Consider the following 27489-nt stretch of genomic DNA (forward strand, 5'->3'; position numbering starts at 1 on the left):
TCCATGAGATGTATACCACACATGATTTTCTCAGCTCTACTATCACAGCCATAACAAACATAGCACTGCTATATGCCTCCCTCCGCTCCCCTGGATAAAGACCTTATCTGCCTGTAGCTTTAGTCTCCTCACGATATTGTGTGAGCTTGTCTTGGAATGCAGGGCGGAGGGGCCAGAGGCGGAAAGCAGCTCAGCTCAGTGCAGCATCAGACAGAAGAACAATATGTCTGCCGACTCAGAAGATTCAGGGTAGGGTCCAGGGGCAACCAAAATTGTGTACAACAGTAATGATAGAGACAGGTGGGAATTATAGCTGCATTTTTGTTAATAACAGTGAATTAGAGAATGTGTTATTTTGTTATCCTGAGTACATTTAAGAAACTTGTCTTCGTGGAAATACCCCTTTAATTATGTCTGATGGCATAATGTATCATAAAAAGTGGGTAGTATGAAAGAGCTTTTTCAGTGGGAAAAAATGATTTTACGCATTTTGTCCCTTTTCTCGGCAGGGAATTTTAAAGTCCATTTTGCTAGAGTATACATTGATTATGTAAACGATTATGACTGAGACTTACAATGTGTGAAATAAATTGAGGTTACCAGCAATATTTCTCTGGTATGATCAGTGCAGTTACAGATACAGTATATTAGAGTTCAGTGCTTGTAACAGGTGTGACACCATGAATAAGTAAAGTTGGTCCTAAATTTCTGCTGATCATCTCCACTTGGTACAGGAACCTATTGTAGACTGATGTGTCTGCAGGTGGGCGAGGAAGATACAAGAATCTGACAGCTGGCGGGACGTTGGGATTCTGCCCCAGAATCATCTGATTGACAGCCTGTAAGTAGTCACTTGATATCCTTATCGAATTGTTTGGGAAGTTCAGGTAGGACTCTCCTGAACTGTCAGAGTTTTCTGTCACTTGCTTGTGCCAATGGAGTGCAACCACTTCGTCCCACATAACTGTATAGATGGAGGCCTTGATGCGAAGCTCTTTTAATAGCTGCTTCAGTTTAATTTCTTGTCCACGTAGACCACTATCACTCTCCACACAGAGATAGAGACGCAGTTTGGCTTTTTTCCATGACCGTACCATGTTCAGCACACAGGCCATTTGGAGCAGGAATAAACTGCAGGTGTTGACATAAGTAGCACTATCTGGCCGGAGAAGGTTTAAAGGCCACACGTCTATATAGGTCTCTTTACCTTTCACGCTGCAGACACGGGTTCGGTCAAACTCTGAGAAGTATCTAGCTAGCACAACATTTTTAGACATTTTAATAGAATCTGATATAATAGCAACATATTCCCAGGGAGAAAAATTTTCAGTGGCCTGTTTCCTTCCAGTTGAGGTATATCTAAATGGAGATGTCCTTCCTTGGTCCACTTCAAGCTCATTTCTTAGCAGGTCATCTGGAGTGGAGCGGGTGTAAAAGCCCATGATAACTGTGTTTGGCCTCATTCCACCTGCAAAACACAATAACATAGACCCTGAGCAATCTATAGCCACACAATGCTGAAGTATGGGCTTCATAAGTTGTGCATTTTCCAGCCAGTCAGTCGTCACGGTTATCAGAATACAAAATATTGGCATAATAATTCTGGTTACAGGCATATTTGGAATATATTACTAGTCACTAGATGAATATTTAGTATAACAGATTGCTGAGGCACTTTACAGAAGCAATTAGAAATGAGAACACTGCGTTTCTATGGACGGCACCTCCTATGTTTCTATAAGTTGTAGGTTGCCAATCTGCTATTATCTAGAAAGGTTTTATGTATGTTAATTGAAAAACAGCAAACAAAAATTACAGCATACAGGAGCATAAACATAAAGTAGAAGATTCCGCGCAGTACAATTAGAAGAGTAAAAGTGTAAACCTTATATGTGTATTGACCTTATAGTTGCACAATGCTGGTTTAGCTATTAAAAACTATAAATGATAATCAAATCAATGCGATAATAAGAATTAAGAAAAAATGCTGCTAATTAAGATTACATAAAATTTTAAGCAAAATACGCATCATGCCATTTCTATTGTAATTCAGTTGGAGATTTTTCCCATTGGATTTAATATCCAAATAAATTAATTAATTATTAATAAATAAATTAACAGAGGGGTCAAGGCAGCCCCATACACATCAGAGAGCAGACTAGACCTGATGGTGTCCCCAGATCTGAGTGACTAATGTCCATGGCATATTCAGGACAACCTTAGTGACACCAGAAACTGAATGGAAAATGGAGAACCTACCTAATCCAGTAATAAAGAGCAATTGTTGAGCCCCATATCTCACAGAGTCTGATAATGTCAGGTTGACAAATGCCTTGATGTTAAGCTCATCAACAAGTTTTAGCCAGAAGTCTGTCTGTGTCTGAAGAGGGTCAGAAGGCAGCACATCTGCAAACATAAGAAAAATTTATCTTATAGTAAGGTCTCTATGGAAATGATTAAAAAATACCCATTAACATGTTAGCAAAAGTTATAGACTGTGCAGAAGTTCAAGGAAATCTACCATCAAAATCCAGCATAATAAACTAGGGGCACTTACCCATAGAGTCTGTGAAGCTGCAGCACAGATGGGCTCTGGTAATCCCCCCCAGAGCACTTCTGGCTTTTTACCATTATTTCAAAAGTTAATTTTAGAAGGAAGCAAGAAACCACCAAATTGTATTGCCCATCATTATTTATAAAAAGTTCAACTCTATAGTTTCAGATTACGCAGAACTGAAGCCAGGTCTTTACCATTTCCATCGACATGAGCCAAGGTTTAGAGTACCGTACATCAGCCACGTTTTTCAGCTGAAAAAACCTAACTCCGCTTATACTTGAGTCTATAAAAAATGTAACACTGTACTCACCTCTCCAATGCCCCCAGAAGGTCCTCTTCTTGCTTCGGATGCTCCAGTGCCTCTTTGGGTCCGTCTGGTCTTCGCTCAATGCTGGCGGCGCATAAACAATGACATCAGCCACCGTGCGTGTGGACCCTAAGAGAAGCCAAATGACCCGAAGAGGCACCGGAGCATCCAAAGCAAGACAAGGACCTGATGGGGGCATCGGAAAGGCGAATGGGCGGGATGGGCTGGCAGGCTTTACACTCAGCAGGATTCACTGGCTATATACTGCAGGGGCTGGCCAGCTATATACTGGGGGGTAGGGGCTGGCAGGCTATATACTGGGGAGCAGGGGCTGGCAGGCTATATAGTGGGGGCTGGTTGGCTTTATACTTCAGGAACTGGCAGGCTATATAGTGTGGGGGGTGGCTGGCTATATACTTCAGGAACTGGCAGGCTATATACTGCGGGGGCTGGCTGGCTATATACTTCAGGAACTGGCAGGCTATACACTGCGGGGGCTGGCTGGCTATGTACTGCAGGTGCTGATCAGCTTAATACTGTCTGGAGGCTGTGACCAATGTATTTCCCACCCTAGGCTTAAACTGGAGTCAATAGGTTTTTCCAGTTTTTTGTGGTAAAATTAGGTACCTCAGCTTATACTCAAGTATATACAGTAATTTTAACACAAGAAAATGGGAAAACCTATTGACTCGAGTATACGCCTAGGATGGGAAATGCATTGGTCACAGCCTCCAGCCAGTATATAGCTGACGAGCCCTCTCCCCCCCCCCAGTATATAGCTAGCCAGTCCCCTCCCCCCAGTATATTGCTGGCCAGCCCCCTGCCCCCAGTATATAGCCAGCCCCCCAGTATATAGCCTGCCAGTCCCCGCCCTCCCAGGATATAGCCTGCCAGTCTATATCCCCCAGTTTATAGCCTGACTGTCCATGGCCCCCAGTATTTAGCCTAACAGCCCCTGCCCCCCAGTATATAGTCTGTCAGTTCCTGAAGTATATAGCCAGGCCCTGCTCCCCCAGTATATAGCCTGCTAGCCCCTACAGTATATATATATATGCCAAGCCTATGAAAAAAATTTACACTATGCTCACTTTTCAGTTGTTCCCGCAGGTCCTCTTCTTGCTTTGATCGCTCTGGGTCTTCTTCGGGTCCTTGTGTGCAGTCGGCACACACAATGATGTCAGCTACTTGCCAACATCATTGTTTGTGCGCCACGTGCATTGCGTTCAGGGACCCAAAGAGCCTTAGAATCCGAAGAGGAGCAGGAGCACCCGAAGCAAGAAGAGGACCTGCACGGGTTGTCAGAAAGGTGAGTACAGTGTTAATATTTTTTTATAGACTCGAGTATAAGCAGAGGTAGATTTTTTCAGCACAATTTTTGTGCTGAAAAACTCGACTTATATTCGAGTATATATACAGTACATGACTGGTATTACTATTATTATCAGCAAAGTGACCCCTGTCCCTGTCATATTATCAGTTTATTGCTTGTGCTCCGGGAATGCTACCTTTTAAATAGGAAGTATACTTTGCTCTCTTAAAGTGCCAAATCTGCTTAATAACTAGCTGAATGTGATGCAAAATGAAAAGCACTTTATGAAATACAAATTCCTCCTTTTAATGTTCTTTTCATATAACAGTGCTTATTAACCTTAGATCTCAAAGTCTACTTTACAAGGTCTCCATGGAAACTCATGAGAAGTGAAGTCTCTTTTCATTCAATCAGGATGAAGATAACGAATGTCCAAGAAATTAAATACCCCATGGCTATTGTGCCCTATCACTAACATTACTCATTGCTTTCACGACTATCTCAACGTTTCACAAGCAGACATACTGTAGAACATCAGATGGAAGGTATGACAACATGCAAGGTTACCCACTTACCTAACTCTTCTAGACTGACATGCCCCAGAACGAAAAGGCCACTTTTCTTCAGATCGTTTGCAAAGGTGATGAGGTTTTGGTGGCTGCGTGGATTGGAAACCAGTAAGAGAATCTGAGGGCGCCAGAACTTGACATGATCCTTACGCACATCCAGCATAAGCAAGTACTTTCTGACCTGTAGAATGGACAAGCCAGGCCTTTTAGGTTATGGTTATAGTAAAGATATCGTAACAACTAAACAAACCGCTTAAACAAATGAATTTCTGTAGAGCCAGAGTATGGCTGTAATACAGCCAAAATGGATGTGCCTAAGGCTTTCTACATGTATGAGGGTTTCACCTGACACAAGGTCTCTAAATTATCTTTTGTTATTCAATTCAATATTTTGTTTAGTTCACAACCTCAACCATGCCATAGAGATACAGTGCCTCTATCCACTAGACCAGTGTTGGCGAACCTATGGAACGGGTGCCAGAGGTGGCACTCAGGGCCCTCTTTGTGGGCACCCAGGCCACATTTCCCCAGCACAGAGTTCACCAGACATGACTTAAAGAATTCACATGCAGGCACAGGCAATGTAGATGCCACTCTCAAAGCGTTATTTCAAAGCAGCACATCCTCGGCTTCTTCGGACTGTAGAAAGAGTGAGAATGTATGGGCAAGGGCAGTTTATTGATGGAGGTCTTCTTCTATTGAATTTGTGTTAGAAAACAGAGAGTTACTGCTTAATTTGCTGTGTTGCCACTTTGCAATAAATACATGGGTTTTTGTTGTTGTAATTTGGGCACTCGGTCTCAAAAAGGTTTGCCATCCCTGCACTAGACTATGGGTTCACTGGTTGTCAATGAGAGTATTTTATCTAAGAGCTACACTAGAGCTTCACTAGAGCTTACTTAGAGTTACACTGTTAGACAAGCTTAATGCACTGGCAGGGCCAGCTCCAGGTTTCAGTAGACCCCTTGGCAACAGAGCCTCAGTGGGCCCCTTTGCAGTGAACTCACGTGCCAGAATAAAAAATTCAAAAACTAAAACAGTCTCCTGTTCCCTGAAATATTCCACAATTTATTATCCCAAACAGCCATATCATGGCCAGGGCAGTTTTGAGGTCATTTAACCAAAAGAGCAAACCTAAAAATTTGTGCTACTCCCCTCTGCCAAGTAGTAAAACTGAAATTTCAACTCAGCTGCTGCAGAACCTCATAATACACACCTCAAATGCTGCAGAACCTCATAATACACACCTCAGCTGCTGCAGAATCTCATAATGCACACCTCAGCTGCTGCAGAACCTCATAATACACACCGCAGCTTCTGCTGAACATCATAATACACACCTCATCTGCTGCAGAACCTCATAATACACACCTCAGCTGCTGCAGAACCTCATAATACACATCACTGCTGCTGCTGAACATCATAATACACATCACTGCTGACACAGGACCCTCTCTGCTTCTCATGTTCATTTGAGATGATTAATATAATTCACACATCCACACATGCAGTAAGACATATATACAGGCAGACACACATGCAGACAGCTACAGATACATGCAGACAGCTACAGATACATGCAGACAGACAGACACACATGCAGCCAAACACATCATCACACATACAATACACTCACTATATGGATCAGTAATACACATTCACACATATCACATAGCATCACACACCCTGTGGTGTCTACAGCAAGCCCTGGGATCACACAGAGGAGTCTTCACGCTTCTCCTCCTCCACCTCTTTGTCCCGATTACTGAGCTGCCAGATTTCTGCTTTACTGCAGCTCCATGTGAAGAGTAAATGGGGGGAGGGTTTATCCTATAATGTGCTGCATCACACATGTAGCCTCTGCCTGTCCTGTGCCTTATTGGAGTGGGGGAGGAACAGTGCAGGACACAGCTCTTCCTCAGTCATCCCAGGAAGTGAAGATGTGCACAGCATGTGTGGGCCCCCGGCAGGTCTCTGGGCCTCGGTACTTGCCCAGGTATTCCGGGTGCTGGAGCCAGCCCTGTGCACTGGTATATACAGATGAAACTCCACAGAGATCCACCATATCCTTTTAAAGCATATAATACAGTTAAATTGAATTAATAAAGACATATAAAACACAAAATAAGGGCTCATTCACACAGGAGTGTCTGCTGCTCAAATTGTACGGCCATGTCATATTGCATCCGCACATGTTTTTTTTTTCACGCCTGCCTAGTTAGTTGCCAGTTTTGCGGATCCATTGATTTTTATGGAGGATCATTGGGTCTGTATGCCATCCGCAAAAGAAACTTGCTAATTATACATTTTATATTAACATTACCAGGACAACCTTTACCATACACATGATAAATTGTAATTAAAAAAAATTAAAGTTCTCACAAAACACTGGTTGACTGTGTCAGGATCAAGGGTAGTGGACCCACTGTACCACCACAAGCGATGACATAAGCCGACACCTGGTAGTGGAGTCTAAGTGGCACCCTATTGTCACCAGAGCCCAGGTTGGACTTGCAAAGTGGGTTGGATTTGCTGCTGAGGGATACCACCAGGTCGCTCCACAGGCACGACTTTGCTTGCGGCCAAGGCAAGGTACAGAATTGTGAGGCAGAATTGTGGTCGGGAACAGGAAGGAGGTCAGGACAGGCAGCACGGGATCAAATTCAATGGCAGAGCAGAAGTCAGGGCTGGCAGCAGAGGAACGTAGTCAGGGACAGAAATGGGGTCACAACGGGAAATCACATTTCAAGCGCAGGATGTAAGGAAACAAGCTTTCTCTAGGGCACAAGGCTCAAAGATCCGGCAGGGGACACAGGAAGGGGCCAGATATTTAACAAGAGAGGCGTTCAGCCAGCACCAATCATTGGCATGCTGGCCCTTTAAATCTCAGATAGACCGCGAGCATGCCCTAGAAGGTGTGGACGTGCACACTAGAGAATTGAGACCGTCGGTGGACCAAGGACATGTGAGAGAAGATGCTGCTGGCACGGAGGGGTACAGGGAGGCACATGGATGCACCTGCGAACCAGGGCACAGGTAGCAGGAGCACCAGAGTAACAGACTTGACGTTTGCATTTTAAAAGCAATGTAAAAGTCCCGTGTGACCACACCTTAAATATTGAGATAATAATTTTCTTTTCTTGAAAATATGCTATCAGTATAGAGTTCATGATGGCGATAGGTGGCTGCCTGTATGCCCTGCTCTGGTACTCTTATTTTGCTTCCCTATTTCTCCCCCCCCCCCCTCCCCAGCTTCCAGGGATTCCTCAGCCTACTCGCCAGAGATGTGGACCAATGGTGGTGGATAATCGGAGCACGTGCTTGGAAACGCCCCAGCCTCCTGACACTAGAGGCAGGAACTAGCAATCCCAAGGGGCACAGGGCTCCCCCTTGAACCTCATAGCCAGCAGAGGTTCCGCTTGGCTAACACCTGTAGCAGGCCAGAAGAGACTGTCACTTGTCCCCAAACTTCATCAGCGTTACGGCAGTCCCTGCATAGCCTACTCCCCCAGAGACCAGCGCATGAAACTGTGGGGAGAGCGCACAATCGGCACTACGGTTGTATCTGACCCAAATCCCAGGGACCTCATGGGGTTGTGCAAGGAATCTAGGATCAGCGCACCAGCACTCTCTGCCACAACATAAGAGCGACTACCATGTAGCCCCAGCTACAACGGCAATAAAGGCAGTTCCCTGCGTACCCCCTTTGAGAAGAGCACATAGGGCTGTGGGGAGAGCGCACAATTGGTGCTGCATTGGTACCCAGCTCCAGACTCCAGCACATAAGACTAGTGCACAAGCATGTGTGAGGAGGAAGAAAGGACTGGGGGGCAAACCTGAGAATGGCAAAGATTATGCATGACCACTTGTGGCACCTTCAAAGACAGCGGACAACATGTGGCATTGCTCTCTTCACCAAATTGACCCACCAACTGAAAGCAATACCACCAGGACCAGACAACTATCCTAGACATTAGACTTCATTGGAGTGTAAGGTCTCAGGTACACTTGAGTGCTGGTAATTGGCTGCACACAGTACCTGATTCTGACAATGAAATGTAAGTTATGGTACCAAAAAACACTGTAAATAATCTACACATTGCTTCTAGCATTGTCTTAAAATAGTATATGTCTTACTGTATATATGCAACTAAGAACCATAAGCAACAAGCAAATGAAACGCCCATTATAGTCCATTGTCATCCCTATGTAACCCTATGTGATCATATCTGTTGTAAAAATATGTGAACAAAAGTTATATCGTATTGTATTGTGATACTACTTAAGAAATCGTATCACACTCAAAATGCTGGTATTGGTGCAACCCAACTACTCTATTTTCTGAGTGAAATTTGGACACAAGCATGTTGGTCAAAACCTGAGGATTTTGACCTGTTATTTTCACATATTTTCTGATTCATCATAGTGGGTTATACAGATTGATAAATGTGGCACATGAAGTGTTTAAGTCGGGATATGCAACATTTTAGTTAAAAACTAATTTGTTGCAGCTAGTTCCTTTTTTCACTGAGAGACTTTAGTGGATTTGTGCCTAAATTTGCAGCTATTGAAAAGGCAGACTTCATACACTCACCGGCCACTTTATTAGGTACACCATGCTAGTAACGGGTTGGACCCCCTTTTGCCTTCAGAACTGCCTCAATTCTTCGTGGCATAGATTCAACAAGGTGCTGGAAGCATTCCTCAGAGATTTTGGTCCATATTGACATGATGGCATCACACAGTTGCCGCGGATTTGTTGGCTGCACATCCATGATGCGAATCTCCCGTTCCACTACATCCCAAAGATGCTGGATTGAGATCTGGTGACTGTGGAGGCCATTTGAGTACAGTGAACTCATTGTCATGTTCAAGAAACCAGTCTCAGATGATTCCAGCTTTATGACATGGCGCATTATCCTGCTGAAAGTAGCCATCAGATGTTGGGTACATTGTGGTCATAAAGGGATGGACATGGTCAGCAACAATACTCAGGTAGGCTGTGGCGTTGCAACGATGCTCAATTGGTACCAAGGGGCCCAAAGAGTGCCAAGAAAATATTCCCCACACCATGACACCATCACCACCAGCCTGAACCGTTGATACAAGGCAGGATGGATCCATGCTTTCATGTTGTTGATGCCAAATTCTGACCCTACCATCCGAATGTCGCAGCAGAAATCGAGACTCATCAGACCAGGCAACGTATTTCAAATCTTCTACTGTCCAATTTCGATGAGCTTGTGAAAATTGTAGCCTCAGTTTCCTGTTCTTAGCTGAAAGGAGTGGCACCCGGTGTGGTCTTCTGCTGCTGTAGCCCATCTGCCTCAAAGTTCGACGTACTGTGCATTCAGAGATGCTCTTCTGCCTACCTTGGTTGTAACGGGTGGCGATTTGAGTCACTGTTGCCTTTCTATCAGCTCGAACCAGTCTGCCCATTCTCCTCTGACCTCTGGCATCAACAAGGCATTTCCGCCCACAGAACTGCCGCTCACTGGATGTTTTTTCTTTTTCGGACCATGCTCTGTGAACCCTAGAGATGGTTGTGCGTGAAAATCCCAGTAGATCAGCAATACTGAAATACTCAGACCAGCCCTTCTGGCACCAACAACCATGCCACGTTCAAAGGCACTCAAATCACCTTTCTTCCCCATACTGATGCTCGGTTTGAACTGCAGGAGATTGTCTTGACCATGTATACATGCCTAAATGCACTGAGTTGCTGCCATGTGATTGGCTGATTAGAAATTAAGTTTTAACGAGCAATTGGACAGGTGTACCTAATAAAGTGGCCGGTGAGTGTATATCTGTCTACCACATCAGGATTTACTTATGAATCAGGAGTAAGTTGACTAAAGTGGAGAGTGTTGGAAATAAATTTGTGGAATTATAAAAAGTTGCATAAAAGTGCCAATTCGGTGCAAACTGACAATTGAGAGACATTTTGAAGACGGACAACTGACATAACTGCAATGATACTTAAACCCTAGTGTGCTTTACAGTATGTCACGGATTTCCTAGACAACAAAAATAACTTGTTAAAATGCAATTTTTGATACTTCCATTATGGCTCATTTGCAGCTGAACACAGAAACTGTACAATTGTTTGTTACTCTAAAGTTAGAAACTTTCAAAACTACAAATTACTAGTTAATTCTGATTACTGGAATATCATAACACAAAGCTAAGCTATAACAAAAAAAACCTAGTCAAATCAACATATTTGTATGGAGCACAGAGTAAACGTTGTAGAAATGATGTATGACAATAGTATTTTTGTAATCTATGAAAATAAAGCCAATAAAAAAAACGTACAAACTTTGGCAATGAACAATTTACTGTAAAAAGTGAAGCACATTATACAGAAAGTAAAATAAACTATTAAACAACATAAAATACGTTATCTGTACACAGAAAAAATGGTTTACCAACCTTTCATTTCAGCATCAGAATAAATAGTGCTGTTAACGTCAGACCTCGAAATACTATGCAGTACATAGATCCACATTCTATAAACTACATGATTGTCTTATACTGTATGATGAAGTCAAAGATAAAAACTCCTCTGCCCATACTATGTCGGCATATAACGGTATGTTGTAATTTCTTACTTAGAGGTCAATGGACATGAGCAAATTTCTTAAAAAATATGATTGGACCGATTAACCAAATTTGATTTGCGTCTGATTCAAATCAGCCTGATGCAATTTTCTGCTAAAACTAGAACAAACTCCCGTGCCACGGCAAAAACTTCCAGGATGTTAGATAGGGCTTCCACAACCACTCTCTTGCCAAAAACTGATTCTATTTCTATTGCCAAGTCCATGTGAATTTTGGTACCACAAATCGCCAGGAGATTCAGATTCCTGCAGAATTGAATTTTTCATGAAATGTGGATCCAATTCCATTCATTTATCTCTAGTCTCCACCATTTCATCCTCAAAAATAACTATAATGACCAGCAATTAATGAAAAACCAAAATACCACAAATCTTTAAATTTCTAATTTGCCATAAGATTAACGGCTAATCTAACTAAGTCTCCTTTGTAATATCCGTTCCGGCATTGACCTCTGTCCGCAGAATGCGGCCAAGAAGACGTTAATAACTTTTTGTGATTCCTGCATGTGAATTATGGTTTAGTCTGTTGTTTATTAAGCCGTATCCGACTTCCTGCAACTTAGCCCTGATCAGCAAAGGCTTACTGTAGTGGTGGACAGCTCCTCCACTCTGCTGCGGGAAGTGTCTCTGGGAATTCCTTTATATACCTGCCCAGTCCCATCAGACCTTGCTGGTTATAGGTTATACCTCAGCTCTGTATCTCTTTGTGTGTGCTATTGTCAATCTATAGTTTATTCTGGTTATCGATCTTGCAAAATCAAAAGAGGCCACAGCATGCGATGTGGTAAAGAAGGTGATGAACCTTTATTCACATGAGCACAAAACAGCAGCAACGTTTTGATTCGCCATGAATCTTTGTCATGTTTGCCAAGTAGGTAGGTAACAGATTGACAGCAGACTCCTCCCTGCTGCCCTTGCCACCCTGACACCCGTCCTCTTTACCTCATTCTCTTTTACACATGAAATCCTGTTGGTGAGAAGAACTATGATGATCAGAAGACTTTTCTCTTTGGAATATTGCTTCAGAGATATATGATAGGCTTTAAGGTGAGGTGGCCGATCTGATTGACAAGTTACCATTTAAGCATATATAATGCATACATAGAAATAGTAAGCTGCAAAATAGTCATATATATATGGCTATATTAATAATTAAAACTGAAAGCTCAGTGATGAAGATACACTTACCGGCCACTTTATTAGGTACACCATGCTAGTAACGGGTTGGACCCCCTTTTGCCTTCAGAACTGCCTCAATTCTTCATGGCATAGATTCAACAAGGTGCTGGAAGCATTCCTCAGAGATTTTGGTCCATATTGACATGATGGCATCACACAGTTGCCGCAGATTTGTTGGCTGCACATCCATGATGCGAATCTCCCGTTCCACCACATCCCAAAGATGCTGGATTGAGATCTGGTGACTGTGGAGGCCATTTGAGTACAGTGAACTCATTGTCATGTTCAAGAAACCAGTCTCAGATGATTCCAGCTTTATGACATGGCGCATTATCCTGCTGAAAGTAGCCATCAGATGTTGGGTACATTGTGGTCATAAAGGGATGGACATGGTCAGCAACAATACTCAGGTAGGCTGTGGCGTTGCAACGATGCTCAATTGGTACCAAGGGGCCCAAAGAGTGCCAAGAAAATATTCCCCACACCATGACACCATCACCACCAGCCTGAACCGTTGATACAAGGCAGGATGGATCCATGCTTTCATGTTGTTGATGCCAAATTCTGACCCTACCATCCGAATGTCGCAGCAGAAATCGAGACTCATCAGACCAGGCAACGTTTTTCCAATCTTCTACTGTCCAATTTCGATGAGCTTGTGAAAATTGTAGCCTCAGTTTCCTGTTCTTAGCTGAAAGGAGTTGCACCCGGTGTGGTCTTCTGCTGCTGTAGCCCATCTGCCTCAAAGTTCAACGTACTGTGCATTCAGAGATGCTCTTCTGCCTACCTTGGTTGTAACGGGTGGCGATTTGAGTCACTGTTGCCTTTCTATCAGCTCGAACCAGTCTGCCCATTCTCCTCTGACCTCTGGCATCAACAAGGCATTTCCGCCCACAGAACTGCCGCTCACTGGATGTTTTTTCTTTTTCGGACCATGCTCTGTGAACCCTAGAGATGGTTGTGCGTGAAAATCCCAGTAGATCAGCAGTTTCTGAAATACTCAGACCAGCCCTTCTGGCACCAACAACCATGCCATGTTCAAAGGCACTCAAATCACCTTTCTTCTCCATACTGATGCTCGGTTTGAACTGCAGGAGATTGTCTTGACCATGTCTACATGTCTAGAGTTGCCGCCATGTGATTGGCTGATTAGATATTAAGTGTGTACCTAATAAAGTGGCCGGTGAGTGTATATAGATGGTAAAACATGAAAGTAAACCTTTTCCCTAATGTCAACCATAACATCTACCCACCATAGGAAGAAACAGTGGAGAAAAAAGTGCAAAGAACATGTGTACACAAGTGTTCCAAGTTGTAAAGAACAACACTATGATGCCTGTAAATCCCCTAAAAACCCTACTGTACCTTATCTCAGTTTGTCTTTCATATCTAATAGAGACCTAGAAAAAATGTAATTCATGAATCTAATCTAAGATCTTCATTGGATGCCATATCATATTGCTAACTAAGTATAGAGCCACAAAAGCTCTGCCGTGTGTCGGAGAACATAGTCTGTAGTCTACTTATAAGTGTGGGGAAAGTTGCAAACAATTTAAGTTTGTTCATAGTTTTTACATGTTGTGAGCTATAGTAGGTGACTCCATTAACATGTAAAGACATTTCTATTTCAATCATTTCTGTATTTCTTACATTACTGATGTGTCTCTAATGCTAATATGTTTGCAAGTTTTGCTGTACATTTTATCAATTTGGATATAACCGCTGTAAGCTACTGTACAGGTTAGTCCTATACACAAGGTCATAAAACATGTAAGATGGACAAATTACTAACTATAAATTGTTGCAGAATGTCAGACTGCACTATTAGCAGAGGAGTTGTCTGCCTTTGCACACTATTGGTAGGACTGGCGCTCCGTCCTCTTAGAGGCTAGCTGGTGCGCTCAGCGGCATGGACATAATTGCTGTTTTCATAAGTGGCAGTTTCTTTTGTACATGATTATAGGTGCAGGCACTGAGAGGCAATGATGAGCTATTAATAAAGGTTGTGCTGTAGCCATGCAGCGATGAATTAGGGACAGAGTGGAAGAAGCCAAGTGATGGCATAAGGCTGCCATGGCATTTCTCAGTGTGAAGTGCCCTGGCACATGCGGTGTGAAATGCGAATATCAGCTCATAATATGGCAATGGCATTTTTAAAAAGTTCTGCTAAAAGTCTTGAGAATTCCTGTCATTCACTGCTCAGTAGAGTGGTGATGTGATAGCATCTGAGCATGCCGGATTAGAGTTTCATCCGCCTGACTTTACTGCATGTTAAGCATTCTGGCTGGCTTTTAATTAACTGTCTACCAGGGTCAGAGTGCAAATAAATCCGATGAATTTATCACTGAGATGAAGGAAGACTAATAAATAAAAGCTGCCCTCCTGATGTCTGCTGTAAATAAAAAACTATCACACTTTCACCGATGATTTTATTGCCTGACATTGGCCGGTTTCATCTCAAGTATCAATCATTAGACAATAATCGACTGCACTGGATAGATCTAATAACTAGACATGGTCATTTCAATCACAATCATTTGGTAGAACAAGAATATTTTTTAGAATTGCACTGAACTCAATGATTTGCTCATTGTAACCCCATGTAGTAGCTGATCCAGTACAGGATCAGCTTTATGTGTCATCTATGGTCTGTGTAGGACTAAATAGAAGGGGTATTGCACTAGTCAATTACACACTTGGGGTGTCATTTCACATTCTGTTTCAGGTACTTTACAAAGAGGTTCTTCCAAAACATTTCCTAACCTGTTATTGACACATCCTGTGATTGTGATATTTTGCTGTGATTATGTATTCACCTCTTCTTTATAAGCTTGTGTTGTTTTTAAAGGTTCTGTGACCTGGAACTTTCATATCTCCTTGTGTGGGTAAAGTAAAAAAAATACCTTAATCATCAAACCTCATAATAGTTTAAATCCATAGGGTCCATAATTTATATTAAAACCCCATCATCTTCAGGTGCAATAAATCCCACCAGCTATTGGGGGTTTGGGGAGAAACAAAGATCTAAAAAAGTCAAGGCATAACTATAGCAAGAGGAAGTTAAGGCCACAGGGCTCAAGAGTTTCTTCTGCTCCAAATAACACATGATAACTTGTAAAGTGGCTTTTTAGTCTACAAAAATTAAGTGAAAAACAACCTTTCATCTTAAAAATGGTATAATGGTAAAATAAGATATAAATATGCTTCAGCTTTGATGACCTGAATTCTGCAGCCATCTGAAATGGTTACCTATCCATGTTGGGATATTAACATTGGACCAGAAAGTATAGACTGGTGGGAATCAGGCAGCCTGGACACAGAAGCAGTGAGGGGATTGGTAAGATATGTCTTATTATTTTAAAACAAGCAGTTTTCCACTTTTTTTTTTTCAAGACAATGGGGCACATTTACTAAGAATGTGGGAAACTGCACTAAAAGTGCTCTTCCCGTGTATAATGCTGGGTGCCAGAAATCATGAATCTGTCTCTTCCCTGCACTGGCCTGATAGAGTTCACCAACTTTTTTGTGGTGCTCCTTTAACATATAGGGGCACATTTACTTATCCGGTCCTGTCACGCTGCTGTGCGTTGCCCATCGATCATGCACTCTGGCGCGATTCACAAAGATTGTGTGCCCGATTTCCTGCATTTGTTGCTTTCCCGCTCAGGTCCGCCTGAGTTCACCATCTTCTTCCCGGTGTATATAAGTGCTTGATCTTGCGACACAATTTTTAAGTTAAATCCCATGGTCAGTCTGAATCAGTTGGATCGTCCGACGGCCCTCCCCCGATTTTTATCCCATGAAAGCTGGCGTGATTGTTCCAGAATCCGATTGTGTGTGACAAATGCGGTGCAAATCGGAAAATGTCGGAACATCTGACATTTGTGTCGTCCACTGACCTTATGTAAATGAGCCCCATAGAGTGCGACACAATTTGCATGTTAAATACGGTGCACGTCCGACTGAAAGCTGCAATACCCCCTAATTTGTGTCGCATGGAGGCAAGCGCAGCTGCGCCACAAAAGGGTCACGTGCGATACAATAGCGGCCCAGACACTTCTAAAATACCTGTGCAAGGAGTTTTTACCTAAGAGAAAGTGCAACGTCCGGCAGAAATGCGGCGCAAAGCCCTAAGTAAATGTGACCAATTGTTTGTGGACAATATTGGGCATAAGATAAAATTGTAAATAAAATTCTTGAAAACAATATTTCTTGTTATTGATAAGTTACAATTTTGGTAAATGTTACATGTTGGAACAGATATAAGGTCAAAACTTACTAAATGACTGAGACCAATAAATAGAGCATGTCAGATGGCATTTGTCTCACAGTAAACCTAATTTGATCTGCATCATTGAAAAGCATGTAGTAATCATGATTTCATGGCTATGAGGCATATGTGTTGCAGATTAGTGGCCCAATATACAAAATGTATTCATAAATGTCTTTGAAAAAAATTGGGTTTTCCTAGAAAGAAGTGCCTGGAGTGACCATTTCACACACAAGCAAAAATCTTATCATAATCTACATGGGACAGAAATGCAGCCGTTCTAATGTATTATCTATTTCTATACAATAATCATTTCCCTAGGCCTAATCAATTAACTATGTTTTCAGGCAGGACTGAAGACATCTGAAGCTGCACTATCATCTCATCTCTGTATATGTTTTTAAGATACATTTTCTACGAGGCCATCTGGTGCCAATTTCAAAACGTTAAGAAATCATTGTATCTATTGTAAAATGATCCATGTCAATCTCTATTAATGCATTCGCTATTTCAGGCACTGCCAAAATACCATGTTAGGATAAACTATAGACCTTGATAAGCTATTCCAGTGCAGCAGGAATACATAACATTGAGGGTTTTTCAATAATAATATATTCTGTTCTTTATATGTTGTTTATATATGCAATTATATAAAACTTAATGTGATTCCGAACTCATGGTGAAAATTTCTTATATACAGGTCCCCTACTTAAGGACACCTGACTTACAGATGACCCCTAGTTACAGATGAACGCCTCTGCCCAGTGGAACAACTAGTGAAGCTCTTTGGATTCTTTACATTAGTCCCAGGCTGCAATAATCAGCTGTAAGGTATCTGTAATAAAGCTTTATACATAATCCTTGGTCCATTTACAGCAAAAGATTTTGAAACTACATTTTTCACTGGGGCAAAACATTTTTTTGTCTTGATCTACAATTATAAAATATACAGTTTCGACTTACATACAAATTCAACTTAAGAACAAACCTATGGAGCCTATCTTGTACGTAACCCCTGTACTGCAACTAATAAGAGTTCCTTACATGACTGTAGTAGTATCTTTCTTTACTTTATCCTATAGTTCGTCATATACTGTAAAACCCCGAGAATTATCAGAAGTTTTTTTTTAAAGATAAATATGATTTTGCAATATTCTGTCACCTGTTGACAAGAAGGACACCCGTTTCTTTACTAGTGGGTACTGAAAAGAGAAACAAGGGCCACAAGAAGCACTTGCAGAGTAACTGGAGTCTTGCAAGTGATATACTGTTACCTTTCCCTGCAGATTTATCGTTGCTACTTATTGCTTCCTATTTTTGTAAGAAAAGATCCCATTTAAATTCAAATGACTTAAGATGAATATTTTTCCGTAATAAGAAGCTTTTACATTTTCCCTGTTAAATTGTGTGCAGAGGAGGAAGTGTTAAGACTTGCATATAAAAGGATGAAATGTACACTAAATGGACAAGTAACAATGTATGAAGAAACAGCATTCTCCCTGCTAAGTGTCAAAAGCTTTGTATTAAACAGAAAGCCATCTATGAAAGGATAAGTGAGCCCAGTAATAATATTACATTAGAGTGTAATGTGGGTGATTTCACTGCAGAGATTGAACAGGTGGTGGGCTTTGTATCTGCACAATGAGACCCCAGTATCATCAGCGCAGAAAGACAAGACATTATTCCCGATGGGTTTCTGAAGATAGTACAGAAACTGGCAACTACATTTCACAGCAAATTCTATTACTCTGCCAGTGCAGAGTGCAAAAGTAGTATTGGGGTTGTCTTTCATGCATGTATATGGAGATCCAGCCTTAGATGTACTCTGATTTATTTCTTACATCGCTGCCATCTCTGTGGCTTATTACATTAGTCCATATTGATTTTTGTTCTCCAATAATTTTTCCCATCTCTACAATCAATTGTGTAATCATTTTTGCAGTATTTCATCATCCTTTTTACATAGAAAAATTAAGTATAGTGTTTTCCTATGGCAGAACATTAAAGGGTTTATCCAATCTATAACTGTTTTCCTTAAATGCAGGTAATGCTATAAAACCGAACATTGCTATACTTTCCTGCCCTCCAGCAATGTGCTTCAGTGCTGGTATATATTTACAGGTCGCCAGTGTGGAGGGGTCTGTGTACAGCCAATCACTGGCCTCTGAAGTATATGGCCCAGGATATAAGGCCAATGATTGCCTGCACCAATGTGTAGTGTATATAGATGCAGCCATTTAGACACATTCCTAAAATGAGGTGTGGAGGGCACAGCTGGAACAGGACAGGTAATCAAGGAAAAGGGGGGGGGATGATGAGGTCCTAGACCCCAAATGGTTGAAAAGTAGTGTTACTACAGACAAAGAGATCGTGGACAGGTAGCCCTGGGCAACCAGCTGAACAAGCCAAAGGGGGCCAAGGCATGGCGGTAAGCCTGTAACCACATTGACGCATGCTAGTGCCCTTCAGGAAACAAAGGCCATCCCGCAATGTGTCTTTTAGATTGGTGTAATGTGTGCACCATTGTATTAGCAGCACAATAACAGGACCCTTAATGGTTCATAAAAAATTAGTCAAAGTAAGATTGCCATAACATTCGTGCAAATAATGGAGAATTGGTGTGAAATAAAAATTTTATTCAGGAATGTGTGTGTGTGTTTTTTGTGTTACATATAACTTTTTTAGATGTTCTAGGTCAGTGATGGTGAACCTTTTAGAGACCGAGTGCCCAAACTTCAACGAAGACCCACTTATTTATCGCAAAGTGCCAAGACAGAAATTTAATTTGTGATTTATATTCCCTGCTCTGTCAAATCTTTCATTCATAATCGCACCCTGAGGACACCAATAAAGCAGAAAATAGAAATTTAGATGATCATTGTAGATTCTCTTCAGGGTCCCATAAACAGGAAGAATTGTCATGGTCGGAGAAGGAGCTACAATGATAATCCAGATCTGTCCACACCTTTCCACTCCTCCAGTGGTCCCAGGCAGCGCTCTGACTTGAAAATAGCTCTGTGCACAGCAAGTCCTGGGTTGTATGGGACTGCAGAAAGATACATGGAGTCCTCTCTGGTGATGGCCTGGGCGCCGACGGAAAGGGCTGTTCTAGGTTGTGGTCTTAATATGTAGCCATATGAGGCAAAGAGGATTGAATGTTCATTTTCCTCAATTAACGAAAAAAAATTATCTCTCAATATATATCAGAGAGCAACTGTTCTCTTAGATTGTTCTGGGATGGTTAATTACATGAACATTAGTTAACACTATTCCATTATCAAAATAAAACAACATATAAAATAAATAACTGTGAGAAAGTAAGAGGTGTTGTGTGGTAAAAGCCCTGGATTTATCTGCAGTAACCCAAGGGTTAATGCAGACATATAGTAAGCAGGAATAGTCTGTTTGGTCCATGTTGGCCTAGCTAACCTGGACACATTGGTAATGTCCGTACTGGGCCTGCTTATTATGGAGTAGGGGTAGGCTGGTAGTGGGACTCCTACTCCGTCCGGGTTTTGGTCCTGGGTTTCTGTATAGCCCACAGGTGTGGTTCCCAGGACTCGTTAGAGCCTGATATAATCTGCAGGCCAGAAGCAGTAGGAGAGGCACTACCTGGAAAGCTGAAGGCTAAGGGGTGATGTCACACAGCGAAGGTAACTGAGTGCCTCCTGTACTACTGCTGGTCCAGAGCGTGTGCCAGGCAGCCTGGTACCCGTATAGCTGGGATCTGAAATTGTATTAGGCAGTGCCTAGCTGGGCAGGGTTTATTTTGTGGCTTTATATGTGCCAAAACCAAGGCTGAATTTATGTTGTTTTTTTGAAGTGTGAATAAAACACTTTATTTGGACTTTAACTCTGCATGTGTCCCTGCTTCCTGCACTACTTCTACCAGGCATCTACCTGAGCAATTCCCCACACAACATATAAAGTAAAAAAAACTCTGATCCCGAGGGTGTTTAACCCCTTACACACCGCACTCAAGAATGTCCCAAAATGGTACCATCGAAAAGAACAACCCTTTTTTCAAAAAATAAACCAGTTCTGCCAACAAAAAAATACAGAAGTTATGAAAAGTTGTTGATATGAAAACAAATGCGATTTTCTCCAATGTTGGTTTCGCTCTGTAAAATTGAGCAAAAATAAGAAAAACTATATAAATATTAAACCCCCATGTGTTTGCATTACCAAAAAAAATAAAAATGTTGCCTGTATAATGTGAGTATACAAATCTGCAGTGAATGGCGTTGCTTCCATTCCATGCCCGGCCGTGCGCCCATACAGCAGTCCAGATCCACATATGGGGTATCTGCACACCCAGGAGAAATTGGGCATCAAACTTCGAACCTAGATTTCTAAACCTCACAACATATATGAAAATAAGAGGATGCATAATAAAAAACCATGGCATTATAAAGCAGACATTCCAGAAATGTTAGTTGTCAAGCTATTTCAAGCTAAATACCTAGAAAGCAGAACATTTAAAACTTGGAAAATATTCAGAACAATTCTTGTTTCAAAGTTTAAATTTTTTTCAGAATGAAACAAAACTTATCACTTGTTAAACTAACATGAAGTACAAATGTGTCATGAAAAACCATTTTCAAAATCACCTGGATATGTTAAAGTGTTCCAAAGCTATAACCAATTATCGGGACAGGTGTCAGATTCTAAAAATCGTGTCTGGCCATTAAGCTGAAAACAAGTGTCAATGGTAAGGGATTAAAGAGTCATCAGGAGTGATTTATATATAAACATTGCACTGGAAATTCTCACTTTAAATGTGAATATGGCAGGGAAATAAGTGCAGGCCTTAACCAAATTTTGTTGCTAAATTTGGACAAACCTGTCAAACCGAACACAACTAAGTTGCTCATCTCTGTAATTTTTTTAATGAGGGGTATCACAGAACAAACTATATATACAGTTAATACCACACACTATTTTACGACTATATGCACAGATAATTTGTGACTATAAAACGGGGGTATGATAACTTTTACAACCAATTATAATACTAGGTCTATGGCAGGGATAGGCAACCTTCAGCTATCAAGCTGTGGTTATACTCCTGGCATACACCAGTTATGGCTATTTTGAAAATAATTAGCATAAAAGCTTTGCATACTGTGAACTGAAAGTTTCCGATCCCTGTATAACACCCAGGGCAGGTTGCATTACTTTTTTGGACAATTTATGACAGAATGTGATGCAAACGATGGCAAATATGAACAAAGCCATAGGGCCAGTTATTATATCAGTTATTTAATCCACTTTTGAATTAGTTATTTTCACCTGTGTGAACAATACCTGATACAAAAAAACTCATGACATAGCTGGGATGGGAACTGCCGCATTGAAAAATCTCTGCACAATCTCTACACAATCAAGTAAAAAGAATTTTGATGCATTCTCTGTTATCTGATTTTTGGACATTATCATATTAGCACAATAATCAAATTTGAATATGACAAGAGGGAAATAATGTATCTCACCTGATGAAAGATAAGCGCCTGAGATATAAACCCCCAACTATGACTGGGAGATAAGTAGTGTAGACAGAGGAGCAGGATCAACATGAACACAATGCTGGCAGATGCATAGATGGCATTTATAAGGAACATCATGGTCACACAACCCACAATCCCCAGGATACAGGTGTACCATGTAAAGTAGCGAAATGTTGGCCTATGAATATTAAGAAAAAAGGAAATGAATAAGTGAAGGCTACACACCTGTTAAAAAAAGTTAGTAGATATCACATCCTAATGGTAACACTAGTGTAACCGCACATATTTCTATGTACTTTTTTCCCATTAATACATTTTATTAAATCTAAACAGCTCTGTATAAAATGTAACATATATGTTTTTGACAGGGGAAAAATTCACAAATACTTTCCAAATTTTAGTTAGATAATTGCTGCATTGTGCTATATATAGATGGTGCCAAAAATGTACATTGAAGTTTAACGCGTTTGTTGCCGTTTTATCTCTTCTGTTTTATATAAATTGCAATATGTGATTTATTACATTTAATGTAGTGTGTTAAATGTTTCAACTAACAGTCTTTTAGGGTGCGACTACACATTCAGTTTTTCAGATGGAGTTTTTGATGCCCAAACCTGGGATGGACCAAAAGTAGGAGGAGGAGCAGCACCTTTCAATTATTTGTCTCAACACATTATCATCTACACCTGCTTTTGGCTTAAAAAACTGCATCTGAAAAACTGAACGTGTAGACCCATCCTTATAGTCAGACACAGAAGAGTGCAGAGGTAGCAGCATCCAATAAAATAACACTTAGCCCCTTAAGGACGCAGGGTATTTTCGCTCATTTCTCGCTCTCCATCTTCAAAAATCCATAACTTTTTCATTTTTCCGTGTACAGAGCTGTGTGAGGGCTTATTTTGTGCGTAACAAATTTTACTTTCCCGTGATGTTATTTATTATTCCCTGCCATGTACTGGAAAGCCGTAAAAAAATTCCAAATGTGGAAAAATTGAAAAAAAACTGCATGTGTGTCACGTTCTTGTGGGCTCAGTTTTTACGACTTTCACTCTGCGCTCCAAATAACACATCAACTTTATTCTTTGGTTTGGTGCGATCGCAGTGATACTAAATTTATATAGGTTTTATTGCGTTTTAATACATTTTCAAAAATTAAACAAATGTGTACAAAAAAGAAAAAAATAATTTTGCCATCTTCTGTAGCTAATAACTTTTTCATACTTTAGCGCACGGAGCTGTGTGAGGAGTCATTTATTGTGAAATGAGCCGACGTTTTCATTGCTACCATTTTGAGGTCTGTGCGATATTTTGATAATTTTTTATTACATTTTTTATGTAATCTAAAAAGGTGTAAAAGCCGCGTTTCGGACATTTGGTCGCCATTTCCCGTCTCGGAGGTCACCGCCGTCAATAACCGTTTTTATATTTTGATAGATCGGGCATTTTGGGACGCGGCGATACCTAATGTGTCTGTGATTTTTACTATTTATTATATTTTATATCAGTTCTAGGGAAAGGGGGGTGATTTGAACTTTTAATATTTTATTATTTTTTTACATTTTTAAAACTTTTTTTTTCTTTTTTTTCCCCACTATTTCTTAGACCCTCTAGGGTACATTAACCCTAGATGGTCTGATCGCTCCTGCCATATACTGCAATACAACTGTATCGCAGTATATGGCATTTCTGCACTCTATACATTACAATGAGCCACAGGCTCATTGTAATGGATGTGCAGAAACGATGTATCCTCGGGTCAAACGAAGACCCGAGGGTACCATGGCAATCGATCGCCGCCCCCCCCGATGACGTTCAGAGGAACGGCGATCAGAGGTAAGATGGCGGGGCCCATGCGCCGCCACGTTTAACCCCTTCCCGACATTTGACGTACTATTACTGCATGGCGGGAGGTGCGTTCCCGCAATATGCGGTAATAGTACGTCAAACTTCTGGCCCCGGCTCCTGAATGGAGCCGGGGCCAGAAGCTGCGGGTGTCGGCTATATATTATAGCCGACACCCTCCTCTAACACCCGCGATCGGAGATTTCTCCGATCGCGGGTGTTAACCCCTAACACGCCGCGGTCGCGCTGACCGCGGCGTGCTAGGGGCATTTAACAGGATTCGAACCCCCCCGCGGCGCTTACCGGGGGGGTCCCGCTGCTCTGATCGCAGCCCCGGGACTGCCGGTGCCCGGGGCTGCGCGATCTTCTTCCGGGTGCCGGGTCCGTGCCTCCTGGCAGGACCCGGCTGTGACACACTGAGCATGCGCAGCATGCTCAGTGTTTCACATAATACAGTGTAATACATCTGTATTACACTGTATTAGGTGAAGAATAGCTTGAACAAGTGATCAGTGGATCACTTGTTCAAGCTAACCTGTAAAAGTAAAGAAAAAAAAGTTAAAAACACTGAATAAACACAATTTTTAATAAAAAATAATTAATTAAATAGAGTTAAAGTCCCCTAAACACAAACATTCCCTATACACATCTAATAAAGTAAAAATACCTGAAAATCACCAAAACCCCCCACATATTTGGTATCACCGCGTCCGTAACAATCTGTACAATAAGTCAGAAACATTATTGGACCCGTACGGTGAACGCCGTAAAAACAAAACCCGAAAAACTCGCCAAAAATATAAATTTTCATAAAATCCCTTTACAAAAATGTTCTAAAAAGTGATCAAAAAAAGTTATGTGCCCCAAAATGGTACCAATTGAAAGAACAACTCAACACGTAAAAAATAAGCCCTAAACTAGCTCTGTCAACCAAAAAATATTAAGGTTAAGTTCCCGAAAAGATGGCGATGCAGAAACAAATAAGATTTCCTCTGTATTAGTTTTTCTCCAGTAAAATTGTAAAAATAAATGAAAAACTATATAAATGAGGTATCACCGTAATCGTAGTGATCTATAGAATGAAAATATTATAGTATTTTTAGTGTATGGTGTACGACCCCCAAAATATACAAAAAAAAGAAACCCCAAATTGACAATTTTCTTTTCCTCCATACATTAAAGAGTTAATAAAATCTCATCGAAAAGCTATAGACCCACTTAAATGAAGTATTTGTAAAGTGCATCTCATGTCGCAAAAAATAAGCCCTTAAATGTCCAAATTGCCAAAAAAATAAAGATTGTATAGCCAATAAAAAGTGACAATGCATAATCTGCTCTGAATGGCGCAGCTCCCCCCTCAATGCCCTGGCGTGTGCCCATACAGCAGGTTACCACCACATATGGGGTATTGTTATACGCGGGAGAGATGGGCGATCAAATTTTGAGGAGCGTTTTGGAATTTTATCCACTGAGAATTTGTACATTTTATGAAAAACACATTAATTTAGCCAAATAAAATGTAATTTCGAAATTGCATCCGATTTTGTTTTAACCCCTGTAAACCAATTAAAGGGTTAACAAACTTCATAAAAGTTGTTTTACGTACGTTGAGGGGTGTAGTTTCTATAATGGAGTAATTTATGGGGTTTTACTTTATTTAGGCCTCTCAAAGTGACTTGAAACCTGAGCAGGTCCCTCAATAGCAGGATTTAGCTTTTTTTATGAAAATGTGAAAAATTGCACGTGACGTTCAAAGCCCCATAACATCTTACAAAAATAAGAGTATGCATAAAAAACCACGGAGGTATAAAGTAGACATTCGGTGAATGTTAGTTATTACGTTTTTTGGTGTTATGACTCATGTGTGGAAAAAGTAGAAAATTTTGAATTTCGAAAATTGCTAATTTTTCCAAATTTTCACCAAATATCTGATTTTCTCATAAATAAATGCAAAACATACCACCAAAATTTTTTAACTAACATGAAGTACAAAGTGTCACGAGAAAACAATTTCAAAATCACTTGGATATGTTAAAGCGTTCCAAAGTTATAACCATTTATAGTGTCAGAGGGCAGATTTGAAAAAATGGGCCGTGTCAGGAAGGTGAAAAGTGGCTTCGGCGTTAAGGGGTTAAAGTGCCGCCGGCGACTTTGCCGGCGGCAAAGAAAGGGTTAACACCCGCGATCGGTGCAAGCACCGACTGCGGATGATAGCGATGGGTCTTGAGACGCCGGGATCACCTAGAAAAAAATTATAATTAGCATGCCGGAGCGCAGGGATAAGATGCCCGGCGCTCTGGGCTGCTAATTATGCACGCCCCCACAACTCACTCACCCATGCTGAGGGTTTTCCTTATCCGCTGCCTTACTTCCCCATTCACTGCCCACTTCACCAGCCACCAACACAGGCTGCTCCCTCTCTGACCTGTCTACCCCTTTAGTTTTTTTCCCTTTCCTCCTCTCCCAATCCTTGTTGAAATACTCTGGAGAGAGAGGTGATGTCACGCAGGAGGCAAGCATAATTAGTAGCCTGGAGTGCCAGACATCTTGTCCCGCACTCCATACTGCTAATTATAAGTTTCTTTTCTATGTGATCCAGATGTGTCAAGATTAGAGGAGGACAGCACTGAGATCAACATCAAGAGGAGCCTAGGTGAGTATCTGAACACGTTTTTTACCTTTTTAAATAGTAGATTTCCTTTAACATGTATATTTTGGTTGTTCATTATGGTACTTGTGTCCTTATAGTAACTTTCTTTTTTACCAGTTTAATAATTTATACAGACATACGGGCCCAGATATGTTATTGTATGTTTGCATGAAAAAAGTCTTTTCAGCTTGCATGTGTATTTATTATTTTTGTGTATCACAATTTTGTCATAGTTGCATTTTGTCCTACACTTTTTAATACTGTGCACCCTAAGGGATTTGGTAGTGTGTGTTCCTAGTTTGTTCCACATTTATTACTGAGATGTGCCACAATTCTGTCGCAACGTGGCATGAAGAAAAGGGTACCAAGAAAATATAGGTGCAACTCTGTGAACATCCTGAAAAGTGACCAGACTATCTAAAAAAGTGTGCCGCTATTACATAATGGGGCACATTTACTATGGGCCGTGTGCCACTTTTTCATCGGTCTTAAGGACGCAGGATTTTTTCCCTCATTTCTCGCTCTCCACCTTCAAAAATCCATAACTTTTTCATTTTTACGTGTACAGACCTGTGTGAGGGCTTATTTTGTGCGTAACAAATTTTACTTTCCCGTAATTTTATTTATTTTAACATGCTGTGTACTGCGAAGCTGAAAAAAATTTCCAAATGTGGAAAAA

At 41.1% G+C, this 27489-nt stretch overlaps 1 protein-coding gene across 1 annotated transcript in view; it reads right to left on the reverse strand.

Moving 5' to 3' along the window:
- Nucleotides 1-474: 474 nt before the first annotated feature.
- Nucleotides 475-27489, reverse strand: part of LOC140122075 (solute carrier family 12 member 9-like) — a 189009-nt gene continuing 161994 nt past the window's right edge. The window contains exons 10-13 of the mRNA XM_072142480.1: nt 22304-22496; nt 4749-4923; nt 2260-2406; nt 475-1468 (exon numbers count right to left, since the gene is read on the reverse strand). Of these exons, the coding sequence (XP_071998581.1) occupies nt 648-1468; nt 2260-2406; nt 4749-4923; nt 22304-22496 (1336 nt within the window). The 3' untranslated portion in view covers nt 475-647. The remainder of the gene's footprint in view (nt 1469-2259; nt 2407-4748; nt 4924-22303; nt 22497-27489) is intronic.

The sequence above is a fragment of the Engystomops pustulosus genome, chromosome 3 (assembly GCF_040894005.1).
Source record: "Engystomops pustulosus chromosome 3, aEngPut4.maternal, whole genome shotgun sequence".
NCBI lineage: Eukaryota > Metazoa > Chordata > Amphibia > Anura > Leptodactylidae > Engystomops > Engystomops pustulosus.